Raw genomic sequence first — 18,299 nt, 5'->3', positions numbered from 1 at the left:
GGGGGGGGGGGCGGGCAGCGACCGCCCGCGGGGTCTGGAGCCCGGAGGGAGGCGAGGGGTGAGGTGGGCTGCGGGCCGCCTGAGGCGTTATCCGCCCCGGGGGCAGCCCCCGCCCCACCCCGGCCATCTCCTGGCCCGGCCGGAGCGCCGGCCCCGCCGCTCTGCCTCAGCGGGGAGCGGGCCCTGAGGGGCGACACCGGGGCACGGGCGGGCTGTGGGGGGGATCGGGCAGGCGTTTCCCCGGCGGTGTTGGAGCAGGGGAAGGGCTGGCCGGGCTGAGGTGGCAGCGGGAGGGGGTGAGCCTGAGCCCGACCCTTCCTGCCCGCCCTGTGAAACGGTGACGGCCGCAGCGAGGCTCCCGGGGACGGTTCGAAGTGGTTGCCGCTCTGTAACCTGCGGACAGAGGCTTTGTTGGAGTCACAAAAGTAGGTTTTGAGGCAGGTCTGACTCGTGTTGGAAGCGTTTGGGGAAACTTATTACTGAGGGAGTGTATTGAGACGCCTCAAGACGAGGTGAGAACGCGCAGGGCGCTCTTCTGAAGGGAAATCGGTTCCTCCGGATGCGCTGCAGCGCCTTGGGCTTGGCATCTCTTCCTGCTCACCCAGGCCGGGGGGTGGTACCCGGTGCCGTAACTTAATGAACGGACAGACCTTTGGATGTGTCTTTGAGGCCTGGCTTCTGAATTTGATGATATAAGAGAAGATGACTGTTATATCTTAGTTTAATAAAGTTCCTAAATAATTGGCACTGTTGAAATAGGAGTTGAGTGGTTGAGGGATGTGTTTAAGGGACGTTTAGATGCGGTACTGAGGGATATGGTGTAGGGGAGGGCTTTGTAGAGTAGGGTGAGTGGTTGGACGCGATGATCCCAAGGGTCTCTTCCAACCTGAATGATTCTATGTTTCTAATATTCAGTGCTAAATTTCATGTAGAGACCTTCTCAGATGTGCTTCGTGTGTTTCTTTGTGTTGTAGTTTTTTAGGGTTTTGTTTGTGGTTTGCTTTTTTTTTAATTTTGAGTGATAGACATTCACAGTCATTATAAAACCAACTGTTGAGAGGCGAGGCTGTTCTCTGAAGCATAACTTTTGGTCACTGCCTCTGAAATGGATCAAACTTGCTGTTTATAGCAAGTGGGTTGTAAGTTTTCATCTTTTACTGTCAGGCTGAAGCTCTTCAGTTGGACAGTTTTATCTCCTTCCAGGGTTTCTGCTTTTCCCAGAGGTAAGGAGCATAAGATGACTTTCTCTGCTTCTGTAGTTTGATACCTGTTGCTCAACTAAACAAACGGATGTACGTGTACAAGCAGCACAGTGCTGTTATTACCTCTCTGGGCCAGTGTGTGCAGTTTATTTTTTTAAAAAAATGTGAAAATCTTCCTAAATAAAGGTTATGTTTTTGGAAATAACTTATGGTAAGTTTTATAGGCAAGGTCTTAATTTAAAAGCTTCTTGAACAATTTTTAAAACAAGACCCAGACCATTCAGTGCATCATAGCATTTATCAGCAGGCTAGTCATGACTTGTACTATGTAATGTGAAGTATTTCCACTTTACACTCTTATGAAATTCTTCTATTTCCAGCCTATACTTACAGTATTTCAATTATAGAAGCATGACTTTTTTTTTTTCCTCAATAAATGACCTGGTGGATTTATCAGATGAAATTCTGTTTTCTCTGAAATTACTGGGTTCAGTGCTTGACTCAAATGAGGTTAGTTCTTGCTTGTTACATCATCTGCTGCTGTACACAGAGAGGTAACACTTAATCTAAACACTTTGAACAATTTTGTCATAAATTGATCTCTCTGGCTAACTGGACTGATGTCCCTGTTCTTCTGAACAGGGGTGATAAATTCTTGTGAAGTTATCACCCGCTTTCTAATAGTTTCCCAGAGCTGTGTGCAGTATTTCATAGAATCGTTTAGCTTGGGAAAGACCTTTAAGATCATTGAGTCCAATGCAAACCTAACATTGCCAAGCCCATCACTAAACCATGTCCCCAAGTGCCATATCTACGTGTCTGTTAAATGCCTCCAGGGATGGTGACTGAGCCACTTCCCCAGGCAGCCTGTTCCAATGCTGAACAACCTGTTCAGTGACAAAATTTTGCCTAATACCCAATCTAAATCTCCCTTGGCACAACTTGAGGCCATTTCCTCTTGCCCTATCACTTGTTATTTGGGAGAAGAGACCGACCCCCACCTCAAACCCTTCCAGGTAGTTGTAGAGAGCGATAAGGTCTCCCCTCAGATTCCTTTTCTCCAGGCTAAACAACTCCAGTTCCCTCAGCTGCTCCTCAGAGGACCTGTGCTCCAGACCCTTCACCAGCTTCATTGACCTTTGGATGTGCTCCAGCACTTCAGTGTCTGTCTTGGGGCCCAAAACTGAACACGGTATTTGAGGTGGGGCCTCACCAGTGCTGGTTACAGGGGCATGATCACTTCCCTAGTGCTGCTTGCCACAACATTTCTGATACAGGCCTTCTTGGCCACCTGGGCCTGCTGCTGGCTCATATTCAGCCAGCTGTCAACCAACACCCCCAGGTCTTTTTCCACCATGTAGCTTTCCAGCCACTCTTCCCCAAGCCTGCATTGCTGCATGGGGTTGTTGTGGCTCAAGCGCAGGACCTGACACTTGGTGCTGTTGAACCTCTCATACCAATGGCCTTGGCCCATGGATCCAGCCTGTCCAGATCCCTCTGGAGAGCCTACCCTCAAGCAGATCAACACTCCCACCCAACTTGGTGCTCTCTGCAAACTTACTGTGTCCTCAATCCCCTTCTCCAGATCATTGATAAAGGTGTTAAACAGATCTGCCCCAATACCGAGCGCTGGGGAACACCGCTTGTGACCAGCCGCCAGTTGGATTTCACTCCAGTCACCAAAACTCCTTGGGCCCAGTCATCCAGCCCATTTTTCACCATTTCAGGCATAGCTGCACCCAACTTGGGCTGAGAAATGCTACAGTCTTGTGAGACCTAATGTTTCTGTAGATGCAGGCTGACCGGTTTCTTCAAGGGAAAGAGTTGTGCCTTCTGTATTCTGTCTGGCTGCCTCCCCAGCATGGCTGGGGAAACAGCAGTAGATGCGTTGGCAAATTTTTTGTCTTCTCTAGTACAATATTCTGATAGGGCAATCTTCAGAACAGAATTAGAAAAGAAATGGGCTTTCTTCCCACCGTGTGTAGCCACGCTCAGCTCTACTCTGTTTTTGTGGTCACCTCATCTTGATTAGGATTGAATTCTACCCGAGAGAATAGCAGGTGGAGGTTTGCTGGGAGCGCTGCCTTGCAGGCCAAACTTTTTAGTTTACTTTGAATAGGCCATATCCTGAAAACTATGAATTACTTCACAGAACAGTTATTAACAGATACTGTTTATGCCGGGTAGTGGAACTTCTAATCAATAATTCATAGTTTAATAGTAACTTGTATGAGTGTTTTTACAGAGGTAAGAAAAAGACTGAAGTTATGCACAGCCCTTGTCTGCAGCTTGAAAGCAAGCTACCTTTATTGTCAGCTGTCTTCATAAATAACTAGATGTCAGGAGTTCAGATTTATTTGTTGAAGTGTCGTTGGAGGCCAAACATCTCAGATAGCTTGTGGTTAGTGAATGCAATGAAGAGAACTCCAGTGTTGTTAAATGATGCGCAGTTGCATTTCATAGGCTATTTTTAGTTTGGGACATAATAGGTTTTTTTTAATACGTCAGAAGAACGTTGTATATGCACGTAGGATTTAAATGTGTGGAGTTCGCAGGGGAAATCAGTAACGCTGTCTGTAGACAGACTGAGAAGGACGTAACCATGGAATATCCTTTTATGATCCAGATGCTTGGTACAGCATGTCCTGTGTCTGATACAAAGCAAGGTAAAATGTCTGTCTTTTAATTGAAACCAAAAAACCTAACTGCTTTTTTTGCCTGAATATTGGATTGATTGACCATGTAAGGGAGTTACTTTGCTTAATTTTACTTCCTGTTTTTTTAAGGATGAATCCAAGTTAGGGACTTCAGTCTTGCTTTTTAGGACTCTAACAGAAAATACAGTAATTTTGGGCAAACTATCTAAGAAATCATTAGAACTGTGCTATGACTGATTAGAATTGCATTTCTGTTTTAAGCTATAAAATTAATACTTAGTTTAAATTCAAAATGTTGGCATTCTTGTGACTGCAGGTGAAGCTTAAGTTTATCCTCTTTCAGGAAACTTGCTGCAGATGCTTCCTGTAAAATTCAAAATCAAGGGTGGAAGGAATCTGGTTTGCACAACGTTTGCTTTAGGCACAATAAAGGATTTCAGCAGTGTGGATTGCTTGCATTAGATAAAAATAAATCATAGAGGTGTATGAGACTTTTAGAAAAACAACATTAGACAGGGTCTACTTTACTTTGATCCAGTAGCAGTGTTGAGGTCTCTGTTTGCGTTTCAGTGAATGACTCAGCTTTTTGTGTTTGTACCATCAACCATAGTTGAAGACTAAAGGTATCTTCCCAGCTAAAAAGCAGCAGTTAATTTGAAAGCTTCACTTGTACCCTGATTATTGGTGTTATAACATGTAAACTAGCACTTTTATTTCTTTTGACAGCTCAAGGGAAGTGATGAAACTAGTATATTTGTGATACATGAAACTATATAAAGATTCTATGAGAATATATAAATGTTTTAAAAGGCTGATAATAGTTTTTTAATTCTGAAGATTGTTTCTTTTAAATTATGTCACTAATTCATTTTTTAAAAGAGTATGCTTGCATTTGCATATGTATTGTGTGATGATTCCACTGTGTAAGAGAATAGCAATGTAGTGCTTTTGAACCACGTCAGTGTCCTTTCTCTAACACACACAATCCTCTAGTTGACTGATGAAAGCTCTCATAGGAGTTCTTTGGGAGATCTCTCCCAGCTCCGGCACCATCCAGTGATCTTCACAAAAACATTAGGCTCTTGTCAGGGTCATTCTGCGTCCTGAGACCTAGTGCTCTTTTAAGAGCAGCTATTCTAAATGCCATTAAGAACCTAAAATACCTTTTTTACCTCCCAAATGTTAGTTTAGCATCCTGTTTGATTTATTTAATCACTACATACTATGCTGGGTTAGCAGCCCATATCCTTCTATGTAATACATCAATAGTGCCTCCTAAACTGCTAAGTATGTAGTCATCTTAATTTGTGGAAGGTGCAGAGAGAGTATTAAATCAGCAATACAAGCACTACATACTCTCATTTCAAGAACTATGATTTGATTTATTTTTTTAATGGAGCCTACTGTTGGCTTATAGTGCCAGACCCTGAATCCTGAAAGATATTATGCTTAATAGCAAGTGAATTCCAAATGCAACAGAATACAGCAGGAGATATTAAAATAAATGTGTGCTTTGGGGTATTTGCTTATAATGTGAACTGGATATTTCTTTATCCATGTCTCCCCCAGGGACTTGTAATCTGATTTCAATAAGGCTAAATCATGGCTATGTTTCTGTCTCCCTAGAACCGACAGCCAACATGTCTAGCAAAAGGGCAAAGACGAAGACCACCAAGAAGCGGCCTCAGCGTGCCACTTCCAATGTATTTGCAATGTTTGATCAGTCGCAGATTCAGGAGTTCAAGGAGGCCTTCAACATGATCGACCAGAACAGGGACGGCTTCATTGACAAAGAGGACCTGCACGATATGCTCGCCTCCCTTGGTAAGGTCACTTTTCTGTTGGTGGCTGCCAAGCACATTTGTGCCATTAGAATTAAAATAGGGAGCTTGGGATAGCTTATGAGAGGTGTCTCTGTATTATGCTGTTGAGATTCCTTTCTCTTAGTTTGAAAGTTAAGCTAAATATGATGCCTTTATTTGTAGGAAAGAATCCAACGGATGAATACCTCGATGCCATGATGAATGAGGCTCCAGGCCCCATAAACTTCACCATGTTCCTCACAATGTTTGGTGAGAAGTTAAATGGCACTGATCCGGAAGATGTAATCAGGAATGCTTTTGCTTGCTTTGATGAAGAAGCAACAGGTACGTGGGTAAAATAACCATGTACATGTATTATTTTTACTTATTTTTATAACAGCAAATACTGGTATGCATAAAAGTGGTGATGAATTTTTTCAACTCTGAAAATCCTGATTTCTGCAAACTTAAAATCATGCCATGTATCCTCAGCAGCTGAAATTACCTTTTCAAAAACTACAAAACATCAAGCCCCAAACTTCTGGCACTTTGGTTCTGTTGTTCAAGACAGAAATGGGGTAGGCAGGAAATATGTTGATTGGGAACCAGGGTCCTAAATTATTCTAAACTTAAAATTCGGCTTTGGGGCCACTTTTTTAATGGGGATCCTTGTCTTCAAAGTTGTGCTCTTGTGAAGAACTCGTTTTCTGTCAGCAACTTCTCTCCACCTTCTGTATGTTAAGCTGCACTTAAAGGAGAAGGAAATTAACACAAGAAGAGCCTTGTGTGACTCATGAGAGTGGTGACAGAAGTTATATATAAGGCTGCTTGTTTAATAACCAAGGCCAACGCCGTATTCTTTGCAACCAATTTAGTAAATCTGAGTTTTGTCACTGATTAAAGATCAATTTAAAATCTTTGAAATATTTCAAACTTCCTTGTGTTTCATGCGCTTGTTGGATATCGGTGGTCAAGTTCCATCATATTTTTTTTTAGTGGTTTTCATTAGGAACATTCTATACAAATGGATCCCCTTTGTGCCAAATGTCGAGTTGTGAGTTAGGAGGCACCCAGTACTACTGGGAGTACAGCCCAGTACATTGGGAAGAAGGTCCAATATGTATACTGACAAATTCATATATTCTTTGAAACAACACTGGCAAACCACAGAACGGCCTTTACTTGAAGTAGTGAGGCCATGTAAATCAACTAAGAGGTTTGACTTAATTGAATGCTTGCAATTATTTGGCAATTATAGTAATAGGCTTTAATGGCTTTTCATTTGGCAACAAAGACTGTAGGTGGTCTTAACTGAAACAAATAATTCAAAGATATTATCATCCATCTATTAGCAGATAGATGTAAAAACTCCTTTATCTTATGTCATCCCCTTATATTGTGTCCCAGGGTTCATTCAGGAGGACTACCTGCGGGAGCTGCTGACCACCATGGGGGACAGGTTCACAGACGAAGAGGTGGACGAGCTGTACAGAGAGGCACCCATCGACAAAAAGGGCAATTTCAACTACATTGAATTCACGCGCATCCTGAAACACGGGGCAAAAGACAAGGATGACTGAGCTAATCCCTGGATACCTGCAGATTATCTCTACTTTACACTTATGTTTATTTTTGAGGGTTTCTTCCTGATAGAACTTCTTGCATGCGTTTAGCTTTACAGCTTTTGCCTTTGTCAATGTATTTATCTATTCCAGGCCATTTAAGGCGCGTTTTGCACCTGTGTAATCAGACTGGAAGGGGGGGAAATATTGTGAGGAAAAGGATACGGGGACAAAGATCCATGGACTTGATAGTCCAGGAAAATAATCTCAATGTTTCTGATCTAGCTGGATTTTTACATTTTTGTAATAAATGCCATTTTGAAATAAAGATTGCTATATAGAAAAAATACCTCAAATTATTTTTGTGAAGAATGACATTTCTATTACGCATTTACAAATGCAGATGTATTGTGTTTTATTTGCAATTGGAATTCAAGCTGGAAAACTTATTTTCATACCAGCTTGTGCAGTGTTACAGTTCTGAAATGCTCCTAGCAGTATGTGCTGGTGTCTTTTAAAATGCAGCTGTACCAAGTCCCTTATCTCAGGTTTTTGAAGTGGGATCTGAGTGGTGTAAGCAGTTAGCCAAAGAAATGGTTAGGGAAGACTCTTAAAATTGCCTAATGGTCAGCAGAGAACAGTTATGATTCTTAAGCAGATACCATGCCCAGCTTTTATTTCCTTTTAGTAGTGATAGTTTCTTAGCAATATTTTAATCTCAAAGTTTGCATCCCAGTTTGTGAAGTTTTTATGCTGGCAGTAAGTGGGAATTAAGCATATTTTTCACCTCTGCTGAAGGCAGCTTGTGCAAAGGAATCTGTCTCTAAGCTACAGTGTTTGTGCTGGTACTAATTAACAGTAATACATGGCCAGAAAACCTGCATACCTTTACTGTTGTGCAGCATGTGAGAATGTAAGCACAGTAATTCCAAGAATTAACTTGGTAAAACCCTATTATGTGCTAAAGCCCTCCTCACTTGTAAAAAGATCATACGATGTCCTCAGCTCCATTGCTAAGATGACTTTTAAGCAAGCAAGACTCATTCAGAAACAGCTGTGCTGATGCTCTTGTCTCAAATACCAGGAAAAGACAAAGGGTGTTCTCATAGCTCTTAGCTAAGAGGACACATGTCCTTTCACGTGTCTCATTCTCTTGGGTACTGCAAGCTGAAAAGCATGAAGGGGATTTATCTTACCTACGTATTTATCAATTGAAGTGATGACCTATTATCCAGAAACCATGCCCTGAGCTATTTCACATGACTTAAGACCCCGAGGAACAGGAATTTTGCTTCAGCTAAAGGGTTTGTAAAGGCTGGAACAGCTTATGCTGTAAGGAGAGTTCATCTCGCTTCCCATGGGGTAGCATAAAGGCCTGGGTACTTAATCTTGCTTGTGCTTCCAGTATAGCAGTTCTTGAAGATATTCTGCATTTAGTTTCCTTAAATAAGATAACCTGACAAAGTATACTCAGTTTTATTATTTTTTACTTTTTTTTTTTTATTCTTCGGTGGTTTCTTCCATTGCTGGGCTTAATTAAAATGAGTTCTCAGTGTTTTAATCTGCTAACTGAAACTAAGTTTCAATTTTTCTTTCTCTCCTACCTGGGCTATGTTCTTTGCTATACTACTTCGGACTGCCGCATCTGCTGCTTTTCTCAAAACTTTGTTTTTAACCTCTCAGTGCTCTCTGGTGTAGTTGTGGAGGTGTTTCTTCATGGGATGCCTGCGAGGTTCCAGCAACAGCTGATTTTAATTTTTTTTTTTAGAATGTAGTTTACAAGCATGTATGGAAGTTGTCACCTACACTGCCCATGTGACAAAGAGAACAATGTGGATATCTAGGAAACAGGGTCTTGTTGAAGTGTCGCTAGGTAACGGTAAACCAAAGAACCGTTACACTGGCACTGGTCTTGTCACATCTATGCAATTCAATATTGTGTGTGGATATGGAAGCAGCTTGTGCTAAGGACAGATGTTAGACTATCTTGATTATTTTTTTCCCTTTGAATATCTAAATGGCATAAGATTCAGAGAATCAGTTTTCTTCTGTTAGGAATACTGGGTCCCCAAACCATTCTTTTCCTGATCCTGCCTTCTCAGTAAATTCCAGGTGCTGCTATGTTAGTTATACTCTGTAACCAGCAGCCAAGCAGCTGTGTTTTTCTTGCTGGAAATCAGATTTGAAGTAGTGACTTTAAAATCATAAATATGAGTTACATAAAAAAAGGATCTGGCATCCTCCTGGAGAGGAAATTGTCCACTTCAGAGTCTTCGGTACTGATCCTCCTAATTTCTGAACAGCCAGCTGAAGCGTGGGCTGTAGCTGTGTTGTTCCTTGTCACACTGTGTGGGTGCTGTGCTCTCTGGTCAGGCAGAGGGACAGGACACTGAATGTAAAGATACCTACTCAGGGAGACATGTTACTGAGGAAGAATTTCCAAGGCTATCTGAGTCTAACCGACGATGACCTCCCAAGTTCAGGTTTCCCCAGTGTCTGTATTGTAACATAGGAGACCAGTTAACCTGTGAGTGGGGACAAACCCCTTCGCTGCTGGAAAGCTATGAGACCTACAGACCCAGCCAAGAGACCATATAAGAGCATCAGATGCGTTCTGTAGCCAGGCAGCGGGGAATGTCCAGACAGCTGAGGTTGCGTGCCGAGGGCTGTGGGGATGTGTCATCAATAATCCACTTCCAAAAATAAAAATAACTTTGGTCACTGAAACAGCTTGAGATTCTGATGACTTAGACTTAGCATTTTGCAGTCAAAATCTTGGAAGCTAATTTCTTCTCCCCTGGGGTTCATATATAATGGTCTCCAAGCTCCACACCAGATGAAGCTTATGATGAAAAACTATTTTCATAGCCTGATGCACTCATTTAATAGTCTTACATCTACAGCAATATATAATGCCCTGTGAAGCACTACTGAAAAGCAGTGATTTATTTTATATGACCTATTTACCCCGTTCTAAGGCTACATCCGCAAAGGTCAAATTGAAGCCAAAGAGCTATTGCAGCTGCATGTGAAAACTCCAACGAGGACATGTGTGTGAAGTGCTGCCAGTATAAGCTTGTCTGCTTTTTTTTTTTTTCTCTCTCTAACTTTTGCTGGAGATAATTGTAACATGCAGCTTTTTAACCAACTCTGGATACACTTGTTCATTACGATGCATTTAAGCAAATCGTCTTTTATCACAGTGATAAGCGTTTCACAACATGAAGTCAGCTTAATATACTAGTAACTGACTGATGTCACAGAGGTGGTGTTTGTATGCTCTGAAGTAAGGATCCATTTCACCACTGACCTAAGAACTATCTTTAGATCGCCTGTTTCTAGGATCACTGTCTTCTGTTGAGAAATGAAATGTAACACAGGGGCCCCATCCTGGCACAGACATCCATCAGCAGCCGTTTGCCTTTGTGTCCTGCCCAGCACATAGCTTCTGAAAGCTGGAAAATACCTGAAATCTTATCATCACCTTTCTCATGGCTGTGGCCTTTTCTTGTCAGGAACTAAGCTATTATTTGGTATGTTCCTGCAGAACTTCAAATGGCAACAAATAGCTCTTTTACCATACTGAAGGCATTCAGACAACGTAAGTCCAAATAACAGGTGAGTAATAATGAGAGTCAGGAACATTTTGGATATCAGCAGTTAATCTGCCATTGGTATTGCCCATGTACCCATGCTCCTATTTTGGTTTGCTTACTTAATTTTTCAAACTCTACTGTCATTTTTAGATAACTTCCTCCTTTGGAAAAATTATTTAAGATTACACTAATTCAGAAACAGTATTATAGAAGCCAGGAGCAATATAGACACAAAGAGAAATCAGTAAATATCTCTCAAAATGCAGCTTAGAAATAAGTTATCATGAAATGTTGAAAAGTAATACTGGGGGGGGAAAAATTCCACACAGCTCATTTTTGTTGTACTCTGAGCAGCAGCTCCATAGAAATCACTGTTTCCTAAAGTTTTGATATATTAGATAGGAGACTTCTAAGAAAAAAAAAAAGAAGCTGGTCCTCCCATTTTCCTCTGCAATCTGTGGGCCTGTACACATATTGTTCCCTGGGACCACTCATTTTGGGTAGGAGCAAACTCAGTTGCTGCGAGCAAAGTGTGCAGGCTCCTGTGGCAGCACATCCTTCAGGAATCCCTGCGCTAGATCTTTAAAAAAAAAAACTTGTATTGCAAATTTCAACCGTACAAAAATAATAATGCCAAGGAATCTTTTAGGACCAAATGTGTGATATTCCCTAGAGAACAGATCATACATAACAGACGTTGCATCACAGGGCTTAAGGGGTCATGCAGTTTGCATGAGTGTAATATATCTTAGGGAAGATGTTTACATGTTTCTCGGAAGCATGTAATTAACAGGAGAGCAGGAAATCAAACCATCTCCTGGAAAATCCCAACCGCTTGCTGTGTGCAGACTCCTCTGCCACGCAGCTGTGATTCAGTCACTAAGTAAACCAGCCTTGCACTGCGATAAAGCTTGGAAGTCAGTTACAGATACTGCAGGATTAGACAGGTCAAGACTATCTTTAATATGTGTGCCTAAAGGAGCAGATGGTGTGTGACAGCAGCATTCATTTTAACATTCCTGTAAACTGCCACTGCTCAATTTTGCAAGGTTTATTTAATCCTTAATTTGTAATTTTCTCACTTTGACTATTTTAGGGTATCAGTGAGTACAACCTCACTAAATTAAATATTGAACTATGTTTTGGTTTTTTCCTTATGAATGTTGCAGGCATAGCTCCTTGGGAGTTAAAAGCCAGCATTTCACAATAATTTCCAGCCTGTCTCACATATTCAAGTGAGTGGGTGTAAAATGAGGTCTGCAAGCCCTGTCTCAGCATTTGCTAAAATAGCGTCGGCGTCAAGACTTGAGCCTTGACTTAGCACTGTATCTAACAGACACTGGGTTTTTTTCTTCTATCAAATTCTTCTTCTTAATTGTGAGCTAACCATCTCTAATGCAATAGGTTTTATACTGGCAACATATTACCACCCCACAAGCAGCATGTTGATTTTGAAATTGCTCCACCAGCCAACTGAACTTGCATAGACATAACCTAGTAAGAAAACTGATAACTGCTTGCTTCTTATGTCAAACACCTGACTAAATATGCTCCTTCTTGTTTTCTGGGTATGTTTTAAAATATCATTTTAGGCCTTAGGCCAAGCACTGAGCACATTTCATTTCCTTCCTTATTTGTACACACACATTGTCAGACAGATACAAACGCTAATTTAACATGTGGGGAGAGGGCACATACCTATGTCCTTAGATTTAGCAGAATTAATTACATGTGTTTGAAAGATTGGAGGACTCTTCTTACTAAGAATGCCTTAGCAACAATTAATTTTGCATTTCACTTATAAATGTTGTGGAATCATGGTGTCTGGCAATACTTCTGTTTAAAACTAGTGTAAAAAGGGAAGAAAAGCCCACAAAGATTTTGCTAAAATTATTGCAATGTACCAGCTAGGATAAAAAACAAGTGATGGACATACAGCACAAGTGGCAGTATGGTGACTTCTTTATCATAGAGAACAGACAGCAAGGGACAAAAACCTGGCAGAAGTCAACAGCCCAAGATGTACTTTTCAACTTTTCCATGTTTGGTTTTTGTTTGGTTGGTTTGGGTTTTTTTTTTAATTTGTGTTCTTCTACATAAAGGACTTTGGACTTGGGCACTCAAGGAGCACTGAGTCTAGTCCCTTGATACTCTGTCAAATATGTTTTAGTGCCCATTCATACAGTGATCAAGCTGCAGATTTAAAAAAAATATAATGGGTTTTTAATTTTCTCCTGTTTCACAATACTTTAGAGACTGACTTTATTTTATTTATGTTACATTACATTTCTCTGCTTTGTCCTTAGCCCTGGCATATCATTGTCATATGATGCTGTGGAGAAGTTAGATTCTCTCCTTTTCCTCAGCTATGCACACTGCATGTTACCAAAAGGTCAAAACAGAGCTATTTCTCATTTTCAGTGCGGAGAAAGAATATATCTTTCTTCTATAGGCTCCAGAGCCTTTATTTTTCATGCTTCAGCATCTACCTTGTGGCAGGGACCACCTGGGTAACTTCCTATTCTTATTCATGAGGTCTTTGAATGAAAACAGCAGCTCGATAGAAGTCTTGCTCTGAAGCCCTCCAAGAGACCCCAGTGAAAGCATTCAGAATCCCTTCTTTCACTTGTGACTTCTCAAAGGTTCTCCCTTTGGATCACAGCGCTGGAGCTATTTTTGGAGAAATTCCAGAACAATCCTGGGACACTCCCAGCATCACTAAAAGAATGACTGTCACTCTGACTGATAGAGCACTGCACTGAGAGCGTGACAGAGACAACAGATGCCAGCTGGAATCAGGGAAGAAGGGGTGGAAAGGCAGAGGGATGAGCCAAAATATTAGGTGAAGCAACTGACAGTCAAAATGCTTTTGTTAAATTAAATGGCGGTTTTGACCCAGAAGTGACTTAGAACAAAATTAGGAAATAATTGATTGTGCTGTCAATACTTCATCTTTGCAAGCAGCATCTGCTACTTTTGTTGAACAGTGATAATACGCTCAGAAAAATCTCTTAACTGGCAAAATCATCCAACTTTCACACATTTGTAATTGTTAATTCAATGTGAAAATCACTAATATGCTTTTTCATCTTGTCTCCTTGCTCATACTCTTGTGTTTGTTTCCTATGCTTATCCTCAGTCTTACTTCTATGATGATCAAGGGTATGGAATAGCCTCCGTAAAAGAAAAATTACTTAAGCAGGACTCTTCGCTATGGCTGACAAAACATGCAAGAGCTCTCTAGAAGCAAAAGTAACACAGAGGAGATGGACACACAATTCAGCTTTGGCATTTCTTCCAACACAAAGTCTAGAGCATTGACGAAAAATAGGAATAGGTAGGTTCAAAATTAGTACAGTGAATTTCTTCAAGAAACAAATAGCAACCTTGCAAAGGAATCCAAAAACACCTGCAAAGGATATTGTGGATGCTAAGTTTACATCAATTCAAAGACTACCTATTAGGCAAGTTCATGAAAGTAGTTCATCATGGGCTACTAAATACCACATCTGGCTCAGGGTGGTGTCCCCCTCCATGAGTTAAACATAGAAGAGGTTGGGAGAGGATTCTGGGAGGCTATCATAGGCTTTCCTGATTCTTATTCTTCCCTCAATACCTGCATATGGTCATTGCTGCTGCTCTCTCCTTAAAAATAGCCTAAAGGCACCCAGTGTTCTTTCTCCTCAAAAAAGAAGAGAAAGAGATTTTCAAAATACCTGGTGATTCCAAGTTTCAGGAGTGAAAAAATAAACCAACCCAAAAAAACCTGAAGACCCTCCTAGGACCTGGCAAGGTAGACCTCACAGCATCTATTATTTGTTGAAGTTATCCAAGGAGCTAGTAGACACATCCCAATGGTGCTCCACCTAGAAATGCAAGAAACAAGAAGACGACACAGCTGCTGGACTTCCCCTTCCCCACTTTAAGGGCCAATTCTGACTTGCTGAAAAATCCAGGTGAGACTTGGACAATCTCATTTAACCCCAGCTTCGTGATTCTCACGTTCTTAGGAAGCAGGGAGTTCTGAACGTTGAGGGAACTCCAGCCTGAGCAAACCTAACAGGCTTGCTCTGCTCCTCACTGTTGTGTATGGCCAAATGCAGGTGCTGGGAACGATCCTGGTATTTTTTCTGGCCTCACAGTGAGCAAGTGGTACAATGTGATTGGTCCCCTGGCCCTGACCTGTTCAGTGCAGTTGCCTTTGAGGAGCAGACACTGCAGATACAGTCCATGGGAACGGCAGCTCACCAAAGGATGAACAAGGCTTTGCTCCCTGATGTCCACATCCAGAATACACATCTCTTTACAGCTAGGGCACACTGGACTAGGCAGACTTATACTGTGAGCCACTGCAGCTGTTCCTGTAACATTAGTAAGATTCATAAAGAAACATCATATGACGCAGAGTGATTCTGCTTCATTAAGCAACTATGTTAATCACAACTATTTGCACCGTCATCATAACTCTGCAGAGGTGAGGGAATTGAGAGAATTCACTGAAAGGAGGGAAAAGGTTTACTGTAAATTGTTTGCTGTCCATTGCCTTAGAACTTAAGTACGAAACAGATAATTTTGAAGGCTTTTAGACAGTCCAAAGAATACAAACCTAGGAAAAGATTTCAACAGCACTGAGGTATTTGAGAATTTTAGACGGAAAGGTCAGGAAAATTTTATACATTTTGTTTAAAAGGCTTTTTTCTTAAACAAGACTGACATAAATGAGAAAGAAGGTGGGAGCACTGAAGGAAAAAGTAGTAGAAAGAAGAAAACTGGTGGAGTTAAGAGCTCAGCATTTAAAAAACAACACCATGTTTTCAGAATGGATAAATTAATTCCCATTCTCTACGGTTTATGCAGGAAATTACGCGGTACTGAGAAATAAACAATTTTGGGGCGTACATTCTCGGATGTGGCAGTGCAAGCCTTTTTCTGCAGCCCACAAACCGAACGGCGTGTAAAACCGAAGCTGACCACTAGGCGGCACTCTTTTTCGGCGCGGTTATCGCACGGGAGTCCCTCCACGGGAGCGCCCAGGCAGCCGAGCCCGGCCGGCTTCACTCGGGGGACACCTGGCCCTGCCTGGTGGCAAAACTTTGGATGAACCACTTAGCAGCCGAACTACCCATTTCAACCTCGGGCTTCCCACAACACGCTCTCCCCAGGATGTGCCCGGACCGTTCTTCTAGAAGAGCCCGAAGGCCGCCTTCAAGACCAGACCTGCTGTCCCATCAGATAGCGATCTGCAAGCACAGCTCTCAGGGAGCACCACCAGAGGAGCTGCCTACTCAAGAAACAGCCCCTGGCTTCACTGTACGCGCAGAAACAGCCTGTAAGGCGGCAGGAAATGGGATTAGAGGCACGCTCTTCTCCAGCATCAGCCAGGGATGCACGGTCACAGGGAACTCAGCACTGTCCAAAGCTGGGGCAGCTCACAGGTACCTCCTCAAGCACCACAGGGAGGTTTAAGCAGCAGAAACAAAGTCCTGTTCACCCGAGAGATCTTCACAACACATCTCCTTAATTAAGAGCTAAAGCAGAAGCTAGTGCAGTCACAGAAAAAACCCTTTTTTTTTAACCTTCCTAAGATTTACGTCAATATTCTCTAAATACCGTAAGAGGCAAACCAAATCCCATTTTTCCCCTTTAGATTTCTTCATTGGTATCATGAGTGCTGGAATCAAGTAAAATTGAACCATTTGTAAAAGCATTATGCAGATCTACACCACACAGAAAATGGTCTGCGTTTAACAACTGCTTCTCATTCCATTATGATGCGACAAATTGGAGAACAACAGCTCTGAGAGAGACATCCAGACAGACAGACAGACAGACAGGATTTCATCACTGATCTCATACTGGGTGAGTAATGTTACCGTACCTCTTCTCACATCTTTGAAAGTTAAACACTGGGAACAACATACATGGTGACAGGTTTCATGTAACACCTTTTTAATACCAGGGAAAACAATACAATGCAGAGTAGCATGTTTGCAGCAGTGGTCCAATTTAAAGTAACTGATGAAAATGTTTTAAATTAAGATATCAAATAACCAATTTCATAATTAAATTTCAACACACAATTGAGTTGTTCAAGATTATCACAGAGTATTTTAATAACTCTATTACTGTCTTGCTGTTTCTACTGCTTTTCTGCCCACTCATACTTTACATATAATTATGCTGAAAACTATGTGCCGTGTCTAGTAAGTACAGAGGATTTTGCCCCAGAACATTTTCCACGAAAAAGCTCCTGCTCTCAATTCAGCAATGTTTAGTATTTTTTCCATTGCATTTTGAAGCAAATTTTAGAAAAGTTATGTTAAAATTAATCGGGAAAATATTCTTACAAGCCAATTAGGCCACATTCTCAGATCTCATGAAATAACTCTTCCGGCTTGAGAAGAGGCTGGGAAAGAGTTGGACCTTTTAGCAATTAAAGTGTCTCCCTTCAAATTTGGTACTGCAACTTCTAGATTATATTACATTCTGTATGTACCATGGCTAAATGTAACCCATTTACATTTGTAAATATAATTGGTGATTTCAGCTAAAGCCTGGTAATTTATTTTTTCCCTTTTCTCCTTAGGAGTTACTGTTTACCAAGGTACTGATTGTGTACCAACGAAACTGACAACAGGTAGGAAAGGAGTTGAAAGAATGATGAACTGACAGTGCAGCCTTCCCATCTGACAATGCTTCAGAATCTTTTTGTGTGCTAAACAGCAGCTTCTTGAAGCTCAAACAATTTATATGGGACTCATATGCAAAATGTGAATAAACATTTGGTTCAGAAAAATGCCAAAAATGCAGAAGTGGTCATGGGCTAAAACCAAACTGCTTCTTCTGAAGTCCTTTCAGACCCTCAGGGAAGCACTAACAAGAGCTTGTACCTCAATTTCTTTGAGATCCTACGACAATAGATGAGGAAAGCAAAAAAAAAAAAAAAAAGTGAAAAAGACTTAAAGATGCAAACTAGAATTTTTCTGATCCTTTAAGCACAACATGAGGAAAGACTGGCTGTAAGGAAAACACCTTACATTTACTTCAGGCTTCATTTACCTCACCGCTGCGACACCACCAACCCCTTGAACTCCGCGGCGGCCGGCCCGGCTGAGGCGTCGGGGACACGGGACCGAAGCTCCGTCTTCAACCTGATACGTTAAAAATAAAAAAATAAATTAATTAATTAATTTAAAAAAAAGCTGCCTGCATCCCTTCCCCGGCTGAACTCCACCTGACTTCCCCCGGGCTGCGCCACCGCTGCCGGAGGCGGGGGGGTACTGAGGGGAAGCGGTTGCGGGGACATGACGCTCTGAGGAGACGGGGGGCGGGGGGGGGGCTACCACCGTTACAGAGAAAGGCTTCGCCGCCATTTCGCTGCCCTCTACCCCTTCTCCCGCCCCAACTCCTTCGTCCCCCTCTGTGTCGTGTCATCCCGTCCCCCCCCACCGGCGATGGTTTCTCCGGGAAGCGCCACTTG

At 41.9% G+C, this 18,299-nt stretch overlaps 1 protein-coding gene across 4 annotated transcripts in view; it reads left to right on the top strand.

The window, feature by feature from the left end:
- The window catches only part of LOC106885996 (myosin regulatory light chain 2, smooth muscle minor isoform), a 39,731-nt gene that overhangs the window by 6,110 nt on the left and 15,322 nt on the right, over window positions 1-18,299 (top strand). The window contains exons 1-4 of one of the 4 annotated variants that reach the window (XM_014938570.1): window positions 409-425; window positions 5,486-5,683; window positions 5,845-6,006; window positions 7,069-7,579. In XM_014938570.1, the coding sequence (XP_014794056.1) occupies window positions 5,500-5,683; window positions 5,845-6,006; window positions 7,069-7,241 (519 nt within the window). In that variant the 5' untranslated portion in view covers window positions 409-425; window positions 5,486-5,499 and the 3' untranslated portion in view covers window positions 7,242-7,579. Of the gene's footprint in view, window positions 1-408; window positions 426-3,708; window positions 3,869-5,485; window positions 5,684-5,844; window positions 6,007-7,068; window positions 7,580-18,299 lie in introns of those variants that run through there. The other 3 variants (XM_014938569.1, XM_014938568.1, XM_014938571.1) reach the window with 3 other exon arrangements.

This window comes from Calidris pugnax, unplaced genomic scaffold (genome assembly GCF_001431845.1).
Source record: "Calidris pugnax isolate Ruff unplaced genomic scaffold, ASM143184v1 scaffold13, whole genome shotgun sequence".
In the NCBI taxonomy this organism is placed as follows: Eukaryota; Metazoa; Chordata; class Aves; order Charadriiformes; family Scolopacidae; genus Calidris; species Calidris pugnax.
Note: the sequence above shows the minus strand (reverse complement) of the source record. Positions and strands in the feature narration are given on the sequence as shown.